Source organism: Salvelinus alpinus, chromosome 9 (assembly GCF_045679555.1).
Source record: "Salvelinus alpinus chromosome 9, SLU_Salpinus.1, whole genome shotgun sequence".
Classification (NCBI taxonomy): domain Eukaryota; kingdom Metazoa; phylum Chordata; class Actinopteri; order Salmoniformes; family Salmonidae; genus Salvelinus; species Salvelinus alpinus.
The window spans coordinates 18,191,280-18,211,765 of NC_092094.1; the positions used below are offsets into that span (position 1 = coordinate 18,191,280).

Genomic DNA, 20,486 nt, shown 5'->3' on the forward strand with positions numbered 1-20,486 from the left:
CAGGGTCTTGTAGATGACCTGGAGCCAGTGGGTTTGGCGACGAGTATGAAGCGAGGGCCAGCCAACGAGAGTGTACAGGTCGCAGTGGTGGGTAGTATATGGGGCTTTGGTGACAAAACGGATGGCACTGTGATAGACTGCATCCAATTTATTGAGTAGGGTTTTGGAGGCTATTTTGTAAATGACATCACCGAAGTCGAGGATTGGTAGGATGGTCAGTTTTACAAGGGTATGTTTGGCAGCATGAGTGAAGGATGCTTTATTGCGGAATAGGAAGCCAATTCTAGATTTAACTTTGGATTGGATATGTTTGATGTGAGTCTGGAAGGAGAGTTTACAGTCTAACCAGACACCTTGGTATTTGTAGTTGTCCACATATTCTAAGTCAGAGCCGTCCAGAGTAGTGATGTTGGACAGGCGGGCAGGTGCAGGCAGCGATCGGTTGAAGAGCATGCATTTAGTTTTACTTGTATTTAAGAGCAATTGGAGGCCACGGAAGGAGAGTTGTATGGCATTGAAGCTCGCCTGGAGGGTTGTTAACACAGTGTCAAAAGAAGGGCCAGAAGTATACAGAATAGTGTCGTCTGCGTAGAGGTGGATCAGAGAATCACCAGCAGCAAGAGCGACATCATTGATGTATACAGAGAAGAGAGTCGGTCCAAGAATTGAACCCTGTGGCACCCCCATAGAGACTGCCAGAGGCCCGGACAACAGACACAAATGCATATGTTAATCATATATTATACAAAACACATCATTATTTTTATGGTTTAGAATGAACAACATAGGCAGTCATCGTTGTGTGTTCCTAAATGCCTATATTTTGAACTTTGGTGGGCTGTGAATATGTATGTCTATGGTTGCCACACACATATGTACAGTACAGTATGTACCACATATGCGTGTGGCTGTGCCACAGGAAAGAACTTAATATTTTATTACGTTAGGTGCGGTAAGCCTCTTTCTACTTCCTAGAGAGATGTGTTCTGGGAAAGACACTTGTGGGAGTGTGGAGGAAAACCTCAGCCAGATATCCTGCTAGGCAGTGAGGAGTATGGTAGCTAGGCATCTCCACAACGCTTTTGAGTGTCACTGTTGTCCTTTCCATAAATATATCTGCCGACAGATTCTGAAATGCCAAAAGAGTCCCTTTAAGTTAACATTATTCTTTGTTTACCTTATTGAATCCTCTCCCACTATCTCTGCCATTTACTCCTCAAATCATGCTACTATGTCAAACTAACGAAAGGAGAAGGTATTTTAAATGATTAATTCAACATCTGATAATCGTTATTTATCAGCGGTAAGTGATTTACTAACACAGTTCATAATTCTGTCAGGGGGAGAGAAATAAAAGACCACTCATTTAGTGATTGGAATGGAACGTTTTCCATCCCCACCAATAGCAGGAGTTAGTTGTGCTGTGTCAGCACTCGGCACACAAACTAATTGAGTCAAAGCTATGCCTACTCTGTGGGAGATTCTTTAACAGCAGCCTCCACCCCTATCAATCACACACACCCACGCACACACACACACGCATGCACACACACACACAAAAGATCCTCTAGTGTACTGACATTCTAGAGGAAACATGTTACTGCTATAGTTGCTCTTTACCACAAAGCGTGCTACATGAATAGGATCTTGTTTGAGAAGAAGGCGTTGCTGCTCGGCAACTGGATGAGAATGAGGGGAGGGGGGCAGCTGTGTGGCCATCTCCAGAAAGTCACTTCAATCAGTGTAGATCAAATCAAATTGTATTAGTCACATGTGCCGAATACAACAGGTGTAGACCTTACAGTGAAATGCTTACTTACGAGCCCCTAACCAACAATGCAGTTAAAAAAAATATATGGATAAGAATAAGAGATAAAAGTAACAAGTAATTAAAGAGTAGCAGTAAAATAACAATGGCGAGACTATATACAGGGGGGTCCCGGACAGAGTCAATGTGCGGGGGCACCTTTTAGTAGAGGTAGTATGTAGATGTAGGTAGAGTTATTAAAGTGACTTTGCATAGATGACAACAGAGAGTAGCAGTGGTGTAAAGGGGGGGAGGGGGGCAACGCAAATAGTCTGGGTAGCCATTTGACTAGATGTTCAGGTCTTATGGCTTGGGTTAGAAGCTGTTTAGAAGCCTCTTGGACCTAGACTTGGCGCTCCGGTAGCAGAGAGAACAGTCTATGACTAGGGTGGCTGGAGTCTTTGACCATTTTTATGGCCTTCCTCTGACACCGCGTGGTATAGAGGTCCTGGATGGCAGGAAGCTTGGCCTCAGTGATGTACTGGGTCGGTCGCACTACCCTCTCTAGTGCCTTAAAGTCGGAGGCCGAGCAGTTGCCATACCAGGCAGTGACGCAACCAGTCAGGATGCTCTTGATGGTGCAACTGTAGAACCTTTTAAGGATCTGAGGACCCATGCCAAATCTTTTCAGTATCCTGAGGGGGAATAGGTTTTGTCGTGTCCTCTTCACGACTGTCTTGGTGTGCTTGGAACATGTTAGTTTGTTGGTGATGTGGACAGCAAGGAACTTGAAGCTCTCAACCTGCTCCACTGCAGCCCCGTCGATGAGAATGGGGGCATGTTCGGTCATCCTCTGCAACTGGATCCTGGACTTCCTGACGGGCCGCCCCAGGTGGTAAGGGTAGGTAACAACACATCCGCCACGCTGATCCTCAACACAGGGGCCCCTCAGGGGTGCGTGCTCAGTCCACTCCTGTACTCCCTGTTCACTCTTGACTGCACGGCCAGGCACGACTGTTGTGTCATCGGCAAATTTAATGATGGTGTTGTATCTCCCGGGTGGCGCAGTGGTCTAGGGCACTGCATCGCAGTGCTAGTTGCGCCACCAGAGTCTCTGGGTTCGCGCCCAGGCTGGGCTGGGTTCGCGCCCAGGCTCTGTCGCAGCCGGCCGCAACCGGGAGATCCGTGGGGCGACGCACAATTGGCATAGCGTCGTCCGGGTTAGGGAGGGTTTGGCCGGTAGGGAGGGTTTGGCCGGTAGGGATATCCTTGTCTCAGTATGTAAAAATGTAATAAAAATGTATGCACTCTACTGTAAGTCGCTCTGGATAAGAGCGTCTGCTCTTGGCCGGTAGGGATATCCTTGTCTCAGTATGTAAAAATGTAATAAAATGTATGCACTCTACTGTAAGTCGCTCTGGATAAGAGCGTCTGCTAAATGACTAAAATGTAAAATGTAAAAAATGGAGTCGTGCCTGGCCGTGCAGTCATGAGTGAACAGGGAGTACAGGAGTGGACTGAGCACGCACCCCTGAGGGGCCCCTGTGTTGAGGATCAGCGTGGCGGATGTGTTGTTACCTACCCTTACCACCTGGGGCGGCCCGTCAGGAAGTCCAGGATCCAGTTGCAGAGGGAGGTGTTTAGTCCCATGGTCCTTAGCTTATTGATGAGCTTTGAGGGCACTATGGTGTTAACCTCTCTTAGGTACGTGAGACGTTAGCGTCCCACCTCTTCAACAGTCAGTGAAACTGGTGGGAGCCAAATTCAAATGCAGAAATACTCATTATAAAAATTCAGAAAACAAAACATATTTTACATAGGTTTAAAGATGAACTTATTGTGAATCCAACCACGGTGTCAGATTTTTAAAATGCTTTACGGCGAAAGTATACCTTACGATTATTTGAGAACATAGCCCAGCAGACAAATCATTACAAACAGTAACCAGCCAAGTAGAAGAGTTACACAAGTCAGAAATAGAGAGAAAATGAATCCCTTACCTTTGATGATCTTCATATGGTTGCACTCAGCAGACATTCATTTACTCAATAAATGTTCCTTTGGTCGATAAAGTCTCTTTATATCCAAAAACCTCACTTTTGTTCGCACGTTTTCTTCAGTAATCCACAGGCTCAAACGCAGTCAAAACAGGCAGACAAAAAATCAAAATTGTATCCGTAAAGTTCATAGAAACATGAAAACGATGTTTATATTCAATCCTCAGGTTGTTTTTACCCTAAATAATCGATAATATTTCAACCGGACAATAACGTTGTCAGTATAAAAGGTAAACATGAAAGGCACTCTCTCGGTCGCGCGCATGAAAAAGCTCTGTGACACTTTAGGGTCCACTCATTCAGACTGCTCTTACTTCCTCATTTTTCAAAATACAAGCCTGAAACAATTTATAAAGACTGTTGACATCTAGTGAAAGGCATAGGAACTGCAATTTGAGTCCTAAGTCAATGGATACTGTAATGGCATTGAATAGAAAACTACAAAACCAAAAAAACAACTACTTCCCGAATGGATTTTTCTCAGGTTTTCGCCTGCCAAATCAGTTAATTATACTCACAGACACTATTTTAACAGTTTTGGAAACTTTAGAGTGTTTTCTATCCAAATCTACCAGTTATATGCATATCTTATCTTCTGGGCCCAAGAAGCAGGCAGTTTAATTTGGGCATGCTTTTCATCCAAAATTCCGAATGCTGCCCCCTACCCTAGAGAAGTTAAACTCTGAGCTGTAGTCAATGAATAGCATTCTCACATAGGTGTTCCTTTTGTCCAGGTGGGAAAGGGAAGTGTGGAGTGCAATAGAGATTGCATCATCTGTGGATCTGTTGGGGCGGTATGCAAATTGGAGTGGATCTAGGGTTTCTGGGATGATGGTGTTGATGTGAGCCATGACCAGTCTTTCAATGCACTTCGTGGCTACAGACGTGAGTGCTACGGGTCGGTAGTCATTTAGTCAGGTTACCTTAGTGTTCATGGGCACAGGGATTATGGTGATCTGCTTAAAACATGTTGGTATTACAGACTCTGACAGGGAGAGGATGAAAATGTCAGTGAAGACACTTGCCAGTTGGTCAGCGCATGCTCGCAGTACACGTCCTGGTAATCTGTCTGGCCCTGCGGCCTTGTGAATGTTTACCTGTTTAAAGGTCTTACTCACGTCGGCTGCGGAGAGCATGATCACACAGTTTTCCGGAACAGCTCGTGCTCTCATGCATGTTTCAGTGTTATTTGCCTCGAAGCGAGCATAGAAGTAGTTTAGATTGTCTGGTAGGCTCGTGTCACTGGGCAGCTCTCGGCTGTGCTTCCCTTTGTAGTCTGTAATGCTTTGCAAGCCCTGCCACATCCAACGAGCATCAGAGCCGCTGTAGTACGATTCGATCTTAGTCCTGTATTGATGCTTTGCCTGTTTGATGGTTCGTCAGAGGGCATAGCGAGATTTCTTATAAGCTTCCGGGTTAGAGTTCTTCTCCTTGAAAGCGGCATCTCTAGCCTTTAGCTCAGTACGGATGCTACCTGTAATCCATGGCTTCTGGTTGGGGTATGTTCGTACGGTCACTGTGGGGATGACATCATCGATGCACTTATTGATGAAGCCAATGACTGACGTGGTGTACTCCTCAATGCCATCGGAGGAAACCCGGAACATATTCCAGTCTGTGCTAGCAAAACAGTCCTGTAGCTTAGCATCAGCTTCATCTGACCAGTTTTTTATTGATCAATTAAGACATGGATTATGTACAGTCGTGGCCAACAGTTTTGAGAATGACACAAATATTAATTTTCACAGTTTGCTGCCTCAGTTTGTATGATGGCAATTTGCATATACTCCAGAATGTTATGAAGAGTGATCAGAGGAATTGCAATTAATTGCAAAGTCCCTCTTTGCCATGCAAATGAACTGAATCCTCAACAAACAAAAAAATCCACTGCATTTCAGCCCTGCCACAAAAGGACCAGCTGACATCATGTCAGTGATTCTCTCGTTAACACAGGTGTGAGTGTTGACGAGGACAAGGCTGGAGATCACTCTGTCATGCTGATTCAGTTCGAATAACAGACTGGAAGCTTCAAAAGGAGGGTGGTGCTTGGAATCATTGTTCTTCCTCTGTCAAGCATGGTTACCTGCAAGGAAACACGTGCCGTCATCATTGCTTTGCACAAAAAGGGCTTCACAGGCAAGGATATTGCTGCCAGTAAGATTGCACCTAAATCAACCATTTATCGGATCATCAAGAACTTCAAGGAGAGCGGTTCAATTGTTGTGAAGAAGGCTTTAGGGCGACCAAGAAAGTCCAGCAAGTGCCAGGATTGTCTCCTAAAGTTGATTCAGCTGCGGGATCGGGGCACCACCAGTACAGAGCTTGCTCAGGAATGGCAGCAGGCAGGTGTGAGTGCATCTGCACGCACAGTGAGGCGAAGACTTTTGGAGGATGACCTGGTGTCAAGAAGGGCAGCAAAGAAGCCACTTCTCTCCAGGAAAAACATCAGGGACAGACTGATATTTTGCAAAAGTTACAGGGATTGGACTGCTGAGGACTGGGGTAAAGTCATTTTCTCTGATATTCCCCTTTCCGATTCTTTGGGTCCTCCAGAAAAAAGCTTGTCCGGAGAAGACAAGGTGAGCGCTACCATCAGTCCTGTGTCATGCCAACAGTAAAGCATCCTGAGACCATTCATGTGTGGGGTTGCTTCTCAGCCAAGGGAGTGGGCTCACTCACAATTTTGCCAAAGAACACAGCCATGAATAAAGAATGGTACCAACACTTCCTTCGAGAGCAACTTCTACCAACCATCCAGGAACAGTTTGGTGACGAACAATGCCTTTTCTAGCATGATGGAGCACCTTGCCATAAGGCAAAAGTGATAACTAAGTGGCTCGGGGAACAAAACATCAATATTTTGGGTCCATGGCCAGGAAACTCCACAGACCTTAATCCCATTGAGAACTTGTGGTCAATCCTCAAGAGGCGGGTGGACAAACAAAACCCCACAAATTCTGACAAACTCCAAGCATTGATTATGCAAGAATGGGCTGCCATCAGTCGGGATGTGGCCCAGAAGTTAATTGACAGCATGCCAGGGCGGATTGCAGAGGTCTTGAAAAAGAAGGGTCAACACTGCAAATATTGACTCTTTGCATCAACTTCATGTAATTGTCAATAAAAGCCTTTGACACTTATGAAATGCTTGTCATCATACTTCAGTATTCCATAGTAACATCTGACAAAGCAGCAAACTTTGTGGAAATTAATATTTGTGTCATTCTCAAAACTTTTGGCCACGACTGTACAATCAGGTGGCAGGTTAGATGGAGGTCATGACACTCCATCCTAGATATGACAGAGTTTGCCTCTTGGGTCCAGCAGGCAGAGTTCAATAACTACAGGCAGATATGAGATGCAGGAGGATGGCACTCTTTCAATACTGAGTAGCCTTCAGAGTAATATGAGAAGAATGCAATTTCTGAACTTAAACAAATTTCAAAACAAAATGTTATAACTTTCAGGTGTTACCGTTCCATGTAAAATAAACCACCCTTCATATAATACTGTAGCAGTGTTCTGCTAAAATAACAATGTGCAAATATTACAATTGTTTGCTCTTTTATTGTCATTCACAACCAATGTAGATCATGTATGGTGTCCAATACGGAAGTTTACATACACTTAGGTAGGAGTCATTAAAACTCGTTTTTCAACAACTCCACAAATTTCTTGTTAACAAACTATAGTTTGGCAAGTTGGTTCGGACATCTACTTTGTGCATGACACAAGTCATTTTCCAACATTTGTTTACAGACAGACAGATTTTTTCACTTATAATTCACTGTATCACAATTCCAATGGGTCAGAAGTTAACATACACTAAGTTGACTGTGCCTTTAAACAGCTTGTAAAATTCCAGAAAATGATGTCATGGCTTTAGAAGCTTCTGATAAGCTAATTGACATCATTTGTACCTGTGGATGTATTTCAAGGCCTACCTTCAAGGTCAGTGTCTCTTTGCTTGACACCATGGGAAAATCTAAAGAAATCAGCCAAGACCTCAATTTCCAAACGCCTGAAGGTACCACGTTCATCTGTACAAACAATAGTACGCAAGAATAAACACCATGGGACCACGCAGCCAGCATACCGCTCAGGAAGGAGACGCGTTCTGTCTCTTAGAGATGAACGTACTTTGGTGCGAAAAGTGCAAATCAATCCCAGAACAACAGCAAAGGACTTTGTGATGACGCTGGAGGAAACATGTACAAAAGTATCTAAATCCACAGTAAAATGAGTCCTATATCGACATAACCTGATAGGCCACTCAGCAAGGAAGAAGCCACTACTCCAAAACCGCCATAAAAAGCCAGACTACGGATTGCAACTGCACATGGGGACAACATCTCAAGACATCAGTCAGGAAGTTAAAGCTTGGTCGCAAATGGGTCTTCCAAATGGACAATGTCCCCAAGCATACTTCCAAAGTTGTGGCAAAATGGATAAAGGACAACAAAGTCAAGGTATTGGAGTGGCCATCACAAAGCCCTGACCTCAATCCCATAGATAATTTGTGGGCAGAACTGAAAAAGTGTGTGCGAGCAAGGAGACCTGTAAAACTGACTCAGAAACACCAGGTCTGTCAGGAGGAATGGGCCAAAATTCACCCAACTTATTGTGGGAAGCTTGTGGAAGGCTACCCGAAACGTTTGACCCAAGTTAAACAATTTAAAGGCAATGCTACCAAATACTAATTGGGTGTAAGTAAACGTCTGACCCACTGGAAATGTGATGAAAGTAATAAAAGCTGAAATAAATCATTCTCTCTTCTATTATTCTGACATTTCACATTCTTAAAATGAAGTGGTGATCCTAACTGACCCAAGACAGGGTATTTTTTACTAGGATTAAATGTCAGGAATTGTGAAAAACTGAGTTTAAATGTATTTGGCTAAGGTGTATGTAAACTTCTGACTTCAACTGTAGCTACAGTGCCTTGCAAAAGTATTCACCCCCTTGGTGTTTTTCCTATTTTGTTGCATTACAACCTGTAATTTAAATGGATTTTTATTTGGAATTCATGTAATGGACATACACAAAATAGTCCAAATTGGTGAAATGAAAAAAATTGGTTAAGTGAAATTTAAAAAAGACAGTTAAGAACAAATTCTTATTTTCTATGACAGCCTAGGAACAGTGGGTTAACTGCCTTGTTCAGGGCCCCCTAAATAAGATCTGGTGCAACCAATTACCTTCAGAAGTCACATTATTAGTTAAAGTCCACCTGTGTGCAATCTAAGTGTCACATGATCTGTCACATGATCTCAGTATACTTACTCCTGTTCTGAAAGCCCCAGAGTCTGCAACACCATTAAGCAAGGGGCACCACAAAGCAAGTGGCACCATGAAGACCATGGAGCTCTCCAAACAGGTCATGGACAAAGTTCTGGAGAAGTACAGATCAGGGTTGGGTTATAAAAAACATTCCAAAACATTGAACATCCCACAGAGCACCATTAAATCTATTATTAAAAAATGGATAGAATATGGCACCACAATAAACCTGCCAAAAGAGGGCTGCCCACCAAAACTCACGAACTAGGCAAAGAGGGCATTAATCAGAGAGGTGACAAAGAGACCAAAGATAACCCTTAAGGAGCTGCAAAGCTCCACAGCGGAGATTGGAGTATCTGTCCATAGGACCAATTTAAGCCGTACACTCCACAGAGCTGGGCTTTACAGAAGGGTGGCCAGAAAAAAGCCATTGCTTAAAGAAAAAAATAAGCAAACACGTTTTGTGTTCACCAAAAGGCATATGGGAGACTCCCCAAACATATGGAACAAGGTACTCTGGGCAGATGAGACTAAAATCAAGGAAAATGCTATGTCTGGCGCAACCCAACACCTCTCATCACCCCGAGAACTCCATCCTCGATGAAAAACACCCTCACAGCATGATGCTGCCACCACCGTGCTTCACTGTGAGGGTGTTTTTCATCGACAGGGATTGGGAAACTGGTCAGAATTGAAGGAATGATGGATGGCGCTAAATACAGGGAAATCCTTGAGGGAAACCTGTTTGTCTCCCAGAGATTTGAGACTGGGACGGAGGTTCACCTTCCAGCAGGACAATGACCCTAAGCATACTGCTAAAGCAACACTCGAGTGGTTTAAGGGGAAACATTTAAATGTCTTGGAATGGCCTAGTCAAAGCCTAGACCTCAATCCAATTGAGAATCTGTGGTATGACTTAAAGATTGCTGTGTACACCAGCGGAACCCATCCAACTTGAAGGAGCTGGAGCAGTTTTACCTTGAAGAATGGGCAGAAATTCCAGTGGCTAGATGTGTCAAGCTTATAGAGACATACCCCAAGAGACTTGCAGCTGTAATTGCTGCAAAAGGTAGCTCTACAAAGTATTGACTTTGGGGGGGGGGGGGGGTGAATAGTTTAACACGCTCAAGTTTTCTGTTTTTTTTACTTATTTCTTGTTTGTTTCACAATAAAAAATATTTTGCATCTTCAAAGTGGTAGACATGTTGTGTAAATCAAATGATACAAACCCCCCCAAAATACATTTTAATTCCAGGTTGTAAGGCAACAAAATAAGAAAAATTTGCAAGTCACACCCCTTGACTTTTTCCATGTTTTGTTGTGTTACAGCCTGAATTTAAAATGGATTAGATTGTCACTGGCCTACACACAACACCCCATAATGTCAAAGTGGAATTATGTTTTTCGAAATTAACAATTTAAATTTAAATTAAAAGCTGAAATGTCTTGAGTCAATAAGTATTCAACCCCTTTGTTATGGCAAGTCTAAATACGTTCAGGAGTAAAAATTTGCTTTACAGGTCACATAATAAGTTGCATGGACTCACTCTGTGTGCAATCATAGTGTTAAATATTGACTGTTGAATGACTGTACCCCACCCATACAATTATCTGTAAGGTCCCTTAGTCGAGCAGTGAATTTCAAACACAGATTCAACATGGGAAAATATAAAAAAAGAAAAAAATTATGTTTTGTTCACATAATATCATTTAAAAGTATGCATTAAGTTATCTGTAAAATAATATGTGTGGCAAAAACGAATGTAGACCTTAATAAATGCATTTCTATAGTTTGCCCCAAAAAATGTACAATGTTGGGGGAGTGCCAAAATGGAGGCACAGTGACTTCAACACAGCACCATCTATCAGTCATCTAGTGTGTATATATAAATAATTTGTTAACATTCTGCTCTTTAACTACCTGACTGACTGTCTGTCTGTCTGTCTGTTCCACTGCTCCTCTCCATGTTCTCCCCCTAGCTCAGGGCCTGGGCTTGGACGAGCGCACCGCCACCATGGACCATAGCAGCTGGAGCGGAAGCGAGAGCCCTGCAGACGACATGGAGAGGATGAGCGACGAGGCCGACAAGGGCATGGACGGGGACCCCGAGGGGGTGTGGAGCCCCGACATCGAACAGAGCTTCCAGGAGGCGCTGGCCATCTACCCCCCCTGTGGGCGCAGGAAAATCATCCTCTCAGACGAGGGAAAGATGTATGGTGAGTAGGCTACGAGGAAGGAGGAAGAGAAGAACTCCAACGAAGGCTGTTAGAACTGCGCTATTGTTCACAGAAGTGGAGAATGTGGGAGCTATATTTAGTTAGAATCATTAGAAGGAACACATATACTGTACAGTGTTTCTGGAAGTTAGTGAGAGTGTGAAAGTGCTGTAAGTTAGTGAGAGATGTGACCAGTCAGTCTCTGCTGGAGGCCTTGAGTGCTACGGGAGGGAGGCAGGGGTTTAGAACTAAAGCTAGTGTGAACCATTAGTGGGGAGCAGATGGTCGTATGTCTGCCACCAGCTGCGCCGTACACTCTCCCCCCTCCCCCTTCCCCTGTTTCTCACACACACTCTCCCTCTCTTCTGTCTGCTCTCATGTAACCTCATCCCCCCAGGCTATTTCGCACAGCGCACATAAGCCTAGGATATCAATGATTCAAATTAGGCCTTAGTGGGAGTGACCATAGAATTCTATGGGAGTGACCTACTGAGTGAAGTATTTGTCATAATTACATTTCTGTGAATCACACGACTGAGGTATGGTGAGGGTTAGGGGGGAAGATGTTGTGGGAGATGATTGGTTGGTAGATTAAGCCAATGCCTATGCGCCTGGAGATTCTCTTGATCTTTCTGTATTGGCTAATGAAGGCCAAGTTTGACAAGTTGGTCCACCAGACTCTTCGCGCATTTGGGCAGAAGTGCCTGGGAACGAGATAAGCTCTCATGCTGTGGTGATTTTAGCATGTAAATCTTGGTGGGGCAAAAAATAAAATAATGTTTTAGGTGCATGCCAGCAAAGCCACAACACTAAACAATACATTAATTGCACTATAACAGGTATTCCCAAACTGTGTACAGGGCACGCGCAATGCCGTCGGGGTACGCCATCTAAAAATGAGATTCACATTTTTTTTTAAATAAATTTTCAAACAGTCCATTCATATTTTCCACCAGGGCTATACATTTGGGTGAGTTTTTTTTCTCGCCTGGGTAGCCTCGTTTCACTCCCAAAAATGAAATGAAACCATCTAGTGTTCAGCGAAATAACACCACAATGTCAAATACAGGTAGCCTTGTCAAATAATTAACATCCAATCACATTAACCGTTACTCTCTCACGGAAATTACAACAATGGTCCGTATATAGCCAAACGTAGCTGCTGCTCATGTTGGTATCTGTACTGATGGTGCAAAAGCCATGACAGGGAGACATAGTGGAGTGGTAATGCGTGTGCAAGGAGTTGCTCCCGACGCCTTGAAATATGTTTTGGACACTACAGTGAAAATCGCTACCTTTGTTAAATCAAGGCCCCTGAACTCTCATGTATTTTCTGCACTATGCAATGATATGGGCAGCGACCATGTAATGCTTTTACAACATACAGAAGTGCGCTGGTTATCAAGGAGCAAAGTATTGACACTTTTTTTTTAAATTGAGAAACGAGCTTAAAGTTTTCTTTACTGACCACAATTTTCACTTGTCTGGGTGATGTTTTTTCTCGCCTGAATGATCTGAATCTAGGATTACAGGGACTCTCTGCAACTATATTCAATGTGTGGGACAAAATTGAGGCTATGATTAAGAAGTTGGAGCTCTTCTCTGTCTGCATTAACAAGGACAACACACAGGTCTTTCCATCATTGTATGATTTTTTGTGTGCAAATGAACTCAAGCTTACAGACAATGTCAAATGTGATATAGCGAAGCACCTGAGTGAGTTGGGTGTGCAATTACGCAGGTACTTTCCCAAAACGGATGACACAAACAGCTGGATTCGTTATCCCTTTCATGCCCTGCCTCCAGTCCACTTACCGATATCTGAACAAGAGAGCCTCATCGAAATTGCAACAAGCAGTTCTGTGAAAATTGAATTTAATCAGAAGCCACTGCCTTGGCAAATCACGCTGATAAGATACTGATACCCTTTGCAACCACGTACCTATGTGAGAGTGGATTCTCGGCCCTCACTAGTATGAAAACTAAATAACAGGCACAGACTGTGTGGGGGAAATGATTTAAGACTGAGACTCTCTCCAATACAACCCAACATTGCAGAGTTATGTGCATCCTTTCAAGCACACCCTTCTCATTAACCTGTGGTGAGTTATTTGCAATTTATGAACAAATAAGCTTTTATATGTAGATAAAATAAATGTAAATAAAGAGCAAAATAAAGAGCAAAATTATTGATTATTAGTATATTACTATTTGTGCCCTGGTCCTATAAGAGCTCTTTGTCACTTCCCACAAGCTGGGTTGTGACAAAAACTCACACTAATTCTTATGTTTAATAAATGTATCGTATAGTGTGTGTCTGGCAGGCTTTCAAATGTTGTTTTTTGCAATCATTGTGAGTGCGCCGACACTGGTGCTAGAAGGGGTATGCAGCTGGAGGTTGAATGTTTGAAGGGGTACGAGACTATAAAAGGTTTGGGAACCACTGCACTATAACAACGACAGACGGTGCCCACAAACTGTTAGGGCCGACATAAAGCTGTCCCAACAGCAGAGCTTTATTTCCAGCACCATGGAGTCAATCCTTACCACTGCTACACCTGGCTATTAGTAGAGCCTTGTCTGGCAGCGAAACAGTTCATTCAGCCTAATTTACAGCCTTTTCTAAAAACATAGCTGATATGGCTGACTTGCTTAAACAAATGTGGTTTCTACTGACAATTGAGATGTACAAACTATGGCATAAGGGAATGATGAGCGGAAATCTGCAATTTCGATTAAGACATTAATGACCGAGCTAGGACGGACGTAATCAATAAAACTATTTGCTCAGCACTTGTGAAATGTACAGCGACATATTTGAGAACATGGGGTGTTCTTACAGTGTTCTCCCTGTACACCAAGTCAGAACCGTAAGATAAATAAAGGGGGCACATAAGCAGAAAATGAAAGCTCTTACAATATTCGATGATGATATTTCGATAAAACAGGCATGTGCACCACCAAGTCAGAACTTATTAGGGTGAGGCAGATGGGCAACTAACAGCTTATTAATACACAACATACACTTAGTATTAATTTCTTAGCTACAGTATACATACAGATGTTATTTACAATAATATTTAAGGGTGCAATTAATTGTGAAAACTTCATTTGCAGGACATTGATTTTTAATTAAATCAATAAATGATTTTGATGGGTTCCATTGAAACATTAATAAAGTACAGTATTTCTCACATGTTGATATTTTGAGTTTCTCTATAATTATATTGTATATTTTTTAAAGTATTGTTTGTGCATTGCCAGTCAGGGGTGCCAGTAATTTTGGAGCCCACTGTATCTCCCTGGCATATTACATAATTTATGCAGCAGCATACAATACATTTTTGGACTCACCTTGCTATGCTGTGCTCACTTGAACAGGAAGGTGGCACGGCGGTCCTTCTTGTAGGCAACTTTTGTCATCAAACTTTGTCATCAAAGTCTGTCATTCTCTGAATTTATGGTGCTTTCAAGACAACTGGGAACTCTGGGGGGAAAAACCAAGGTTGAATCATGATGTCAGTGATCTTCAGGTTGGAGCTCTAGAAAGAGGCCAGAGTTGCCAACTTGGTATTCCGAGTTGGATGACCGTTCAAAACATATTTTCCCAGTTGGAGCTAGTTTTTTTCAGTTCTCAGTTGTCTTGAACTCATTGAAGTATGAGATTTCCTAGTTCCGAGTTTCCAGTTGTCTTGAACGCGGCAGAAGTCATGCTGGATTGACAGCATGGTCACTGTATTCAACCTTTTCTGGCCCATGGTGTTGCGTTTGAATGTTTATTTTTTAAGCTTGGAAAAGAGACCGTTAAACCCAGACTTGGACCACACACCCTCTCCACTGAATAGCAGGCTAGTGATTGCTTTGCAACGCTTGCAGTTAGTCACTGATTCCTTCCAAACCACTCATTGTTGAATTTGCGATTTCCAACTTGTTGTGTAATGTTTTTGGCCGATGAGCACCGATACGTTTTATCCATAATTTCTCTTCATATGACAAGGATTGAAAAGGATTTGCCAGAAGATTGTCTTCTTCATACATGATAAGGACAGCTTGTCTAGCTTGCTAGCTAAGATTTTGAAAGTATGATGTCCAATCAATGGTACGGTAGATATAACGTGATTTGGCATCATTTTGTCTGTGGCCAATGACCTTGAGCCTTCTTGGATGGGCACTTCTAATGTAAATCTATGGCAGCAGCCAAGGGGCTTGAATTTTCAAGCTCTACCCGTAGGTTTTGCGGTGATGTAGTGTCCCCATTATTAACAGAACACTGAGCCAATCATGGCGCAACTAGAGAACATTACCAACCCCTATGCTCTGTATATTCCGCTGGCTGCCCCACCACCATAGAAAGCACTGAGCTAGGCTGAAACACCTGCATTTTGGAGCTGCCTTACTCAAGAAAGCAAATGCGGCTCTATTAACTCAATGATAGTTTTTTTTTTTACATTGTTTGCAAACTGATATGTGACACGTATTAATGCCAACATAACAGGCAAAAAATATATATACAGTACCAATCAAAAGTTTGGTAACCTACTCATTCCAGGGTTTTTCTTTATTTTGACTATTTGCTACATTTCAGAATAATAGTGAAGACATCAACACTATGAAATAATCATATACAGTCGTGGCCAAAAGTTTTGAGAATGACACAAATATTAATTTTCGCAAAGTTTGCTGCCTCAGTTTGTATGATGGCAATTTGCATATACTCCAGAATGTTATGAAGAGTGATCAGATGAATTGCAATTAATTATAAAGTCCCTCTTTGCCATGCAAATGAACTGAATCCCCAAGTAACATTTCCACTGCATTTCAGCCCTGCCACAAAAGAACCAGCTGACATCATGTCAGTGATTCTCTCGTTAACACAGGTGTGAGTGTTGACGAGGACAAGGCTGGAGATCACTCTGTCATGCTGATTCAGTTCGAATAACAGACTGGAAGCTTCGAAAGGAGGGTGGTGCTTGGAATCATTGTTCTTCCTCTTTCAAGCATGGTTACCTGCAAGGAAACATGTGCCGTCATCATTGCGTTGCACAAAAAGGGCTTCACAAGCAAGGATATTGCTGCCAGTAAGATTGCACCTAAATCAACCATTTATCGGATCTTCAAGGAGAGCGGTTCAATTGTTGTGAAGAAGGCTTCAGGGCGCCCAAGAAAGTACATCAAGCGCCAGGACCATCTCCTAAAGTTGATTCAGCTGCGGGAACGGGGCACCACCAGTACAGAGCTTGCTCAGGAATGGCAGCATGCAGGTGTGAGTGCATCTGCACGCACAGTGAGGCGAAGACTTTTGAAGGATGGCCTGGTGTCAAGAAGGGCAGCAAAGAAGCCACTTCTCTCCAGGAAAAACATCAGGGACAGACTGATATTCTGCAAAAGGTACAGGGATTGGACTGCTGAGGACTGGGGTAAAGTCATTTTCTCTGATGAATCCCCTTTCCGATTGTTTGGAGCATCCGGAAAAAAGCTTGTCCGGAGAAGACAAGGTGAGCGCTACCATCAGTGGGCTCACTCACAATTTTGCCTAAGAACACAGCCATGAATAAAGAATTTTACCAACACATCCTCTGAGAGCAACTTCTCCCAACCATCCAGGAACAGTTTGGTGACAAACAATGCCTTTTCCAGAATGATGGAGCACCTTGCCATAAGGCAAAAGTGATAACTAAGTGGCTCGGGGAACAAAACATCGATATTTTGGGTCCATGGCCAGGAAACTCCCCAGACCTTAATTCCATTGAGAACTTGTGGTCAATTCTCAAGAGGCGGGTGGACAAACAAAAACCCACAAATTCCAAGCATTGACAAACTCCAAGCATTGATTATGCAAGAATGGGCTGCCATCAGTCAGGATGTGGCCCAGAAGTTAATTGACAGCATGCCAGGGTGGATTGCAGCGGTCTTGAAAAAGAAGGGTCAACACTGCAAATATTGACTCTTTGTATCAACTTCATGTAATTGTCAATAAAAGCCTTTGACACTTATGAAATGCTTGTAATTATACTTCAGTATTCCATAGTAACATCTGACAAAAATATCTAAAGACACTGAAGCAGCAAACTTTGTGAAAATTGATATTTGTTTCATTCTCAAAACTTTTGGCCACTGTTGTAGTAACCAAAAAAGTGTTATTTTATATTTGAGATTGTTCAAAGTAGCCACCCTTTTCCTTGATGACAGCTTTGCACACTCTTGGCATTCTCTCAACCAGTTTCATGAGGTAGTCACCTTGAATGCATTTCAATTAACAGGTGTGCATTGTTAAAAGCTTTTTTGTGTAATTTATTTCCTTTTTAATGCGTTTGAGCCAATCAGTTGTGTTGTGACAAGGTAGGGGTGGTATACAGAAGATAGCCCTATTTGGTAAAAGACCAAGTCTATATTATGGCAAGGACAACTCAAATAAGCAAAGAGAAACGACAGTCCATCATTACTTTAAGACATGAAGGTCAGTCATTCCGAAAAATTTCAAGAACTTTGAAAGTTTCTTCAATTGCAGTCGCAAAAACCATTAAGCACTATGATGAAACTGTCTCTCATGAGGACCGTCACAGGAAAGGAAGACCCAGAGTTACCTCTGCTGCAGAGGATAAGTTCACTAGTAAACTGCACCTCAGAAATTGCAGCCCAAATAAATGCTTCACAGAGTTCAATTAACAGACACATCTCAACATCAACTGTTCAGAGGAGACTGCGTGAATCAGGCCTTCATGGTTGACTTACTGCAACGAAACCACTACTAAAGGACACCAATAAGAAGAAGAGACTTGCTTTGGCCAAGAAACATGAGCAATGGACATTAGACCGGTGGAAATCTGACCGTTGGTCTGTTGAGTCCAAATTTGAGATTTTTGGTTCCAACCGCCATGTCTTTGTGAGACGCAGAGTAGGTGAATGGATGATCTCCGCATGTGTGGTTCCCACCCTGAAGCATGGAGGAGGAAGTGTGATGATTTGGGGGTGCTTTGCTGGTGACACTGTCAGTGATTTATTTCGAATTCAAGGCACACTTAACCAGCATGGCTACCACAGCATTCTGCAGTGATACACCATCCCATCTGGTTTGCGCTTAGTGGGACTATCATTTGTTTTTCAACAGGACAATGACCCAACACACCTTCCGGTTGTGTAAGGGCTATTTGACCAAGGAGAGTGATGGCGTACTGCATCAGATGACCTGGCCTCCACAATCACCCAACCTCAACCCAATTGAGATGGTTTGGGATGAGTTGGACCGCAGAGTGAAGGAAAAGCATCCAACAAGTGATCAGTATATATGGGAACTCCTTTAAGACTGTTGGAAAAGCATTCCTCATGAAGCTGGTTGAGAGAATGCCAAGAGTGTGCAAAGCTGTCATCAAGGCAAAGGGTGGCTACTTTGAAGAATCTATATTTTTCGTTGCAACTGTTTACATTTACATTTAAGTCATTTAGCAGACGCTCTTATCCAGAGCGACTTACAAATTGGTGCATTCACCTTATGATATCCAGTGGAACAACCACTTTACAATAGTGCATCTAACTCTTTTAAGGGGGGGGGGGGGTTAGAAGGATTACTTTATCCTATCCTAGGTATTCCTTAAAGAGGTGGGGTTTCAGGTGTCTCCGGAAGGTGGTGATTGACTCCGCTGACCTGGCGTCGTGAGATAGTTTGTTCCACCATTGGGGTGCCAGAGCAGCGAACAGTTTTGACTGGGCTGAGCGGGAACTGTACTTCCTCAGAGGTAGGGAGGCGAGCAGGCCAGAGGTGGATGAACGCAGTGCCCTTGTTTGGGTGTAGGGCCTGATCAGAGCCTGAAGGTACGGAGGTGCCGTTCCCCTCACAGCTCCGTAGGCAAGCACCATGGTCTTGTAGCGGATGCCAGCTTCAACTGGAAGCCAGTGGAGAGAGCGGAGGAGCGGGGTGACGTGAGAGAACTTGGGAAGGTTGAACACCAGACGGGCTGCGGCGTTCTGGATGAGTTGTAGGGGTTTAATGGCACAGGCAGGGAGCCCAGCCAACAGCGAGTTGCAGTAATCCAGACGGGAGATGACAAGTGCCTGGATTAGGACCTGCGCCGCTTCCTGTGTGAGGCAGGGTCGTACTCTGCGAATGTTGTAGAGCATGAACCTACAGGAACGGGTCACCGCCTTGATGTTAGTTGAACTGTTCTCATGTGACCTCACTACCCAAGCTCACAGTCTGTTTCAAACTCAGGCCTTTTACTGAGTCAAATCTTATGTAAGATATGGAGAAACCAGAAACATTTTTAATTTCAGAATTAACAGCACTGTGGCACTTTGGGAGCTTTTTGTGAACTTCTGCTGGTTATAAGTATATAACTGCTGGTTATAAGTGTTATAATACATTGTTGTGTATAATTCAACAGTGATGCATGCTGTGCTGAATAATGTATTCAGGTTGTTTCTGAGGCTCTTGACACACAATGGAGTCAAATAGAGTCATCTACTTCGTGTTTGAGTTTTTGTTTATTGAATTTTGCACGACTGCTTCAGGGTTGTGATTTATTGAGTGGGATCAGAACAGGGTAGGGCAGACGTCCTCAGTATTGGATATATTCTAGACTCAGTTGCTTGTTTGTTTACCATCTGTAGACATATGAATGATCTCTCTGGGATTTTACTCAAAAAACATTTAAAACACTTAAGGCCACTTTAGGGCTCTAATTCAATCTGTATCGCTGAAGCGTTACAGATTGCACAATAGAAATGTAAAGGTAATTTCCAATTGAGCTGACATATGCAGCGTTTACCGTGAATCCAGTCTCCGCTAACGCGGGATCATTGCCTTTAAATCCTGTTGACGATCACTATGCTGTGAGCCCTCCCTCTCATCCCCCAAACAGAGAGGTGCTCTAGGGTGATTTAAGTGGGTTGGTTGATAGAAATACAATGGTTTGCATTAGTTAGTGCTAGAACCACACAGATGGCCTGGATTCAATAACTTAATTTTGCTGTCCGCCGGGTCGCATCCTTATGAGACAACAGACAGTGATTGAGCTCTCACGACATGCGGCATTGTTTGACGAGGTACGTTGCGGTACCGTGTTGGGTGGCATTGGAATCTGAACATTGAGAGACTGGAGGAATGACGCAGAGCGGCCTAGATTGCTCACTAGAGGAGGCGGAGTGAGGCAGAGCGGGGTTCCGGTTCTCCTTAGTGCCTCTCTTCAGCC

The 20,486-nt window shown here is 43.3% G+C and overlaps 1 protein-coding gene across 2 annotated transcripts in view; it reads left to right on the forward strand.

The window, feature by feature from the left end:
* tead1a (TEA domain family member 1a) overlaps positions 1–20,486 on the forward strand; it is a 121,047-nt gene that overhangs the window by 36,320 nt on the left and 64,241 nt on the right. For both annotated transcript variants that reach the window (XM_071416335.1, XM_071416337.1), the window contains exon 3: positions 11,065–11,301. In XM_071416335.1, coding sequence (XP_071272436.1) covers positions 11,100–11,301 — 202 coding nt within the window. In that variant the 5' untranslated portion in view covers positions 11,065–11,099. The remainder of the gene's footprint in view (positions 1–11,064; positions 11,302–20,486) is intronic.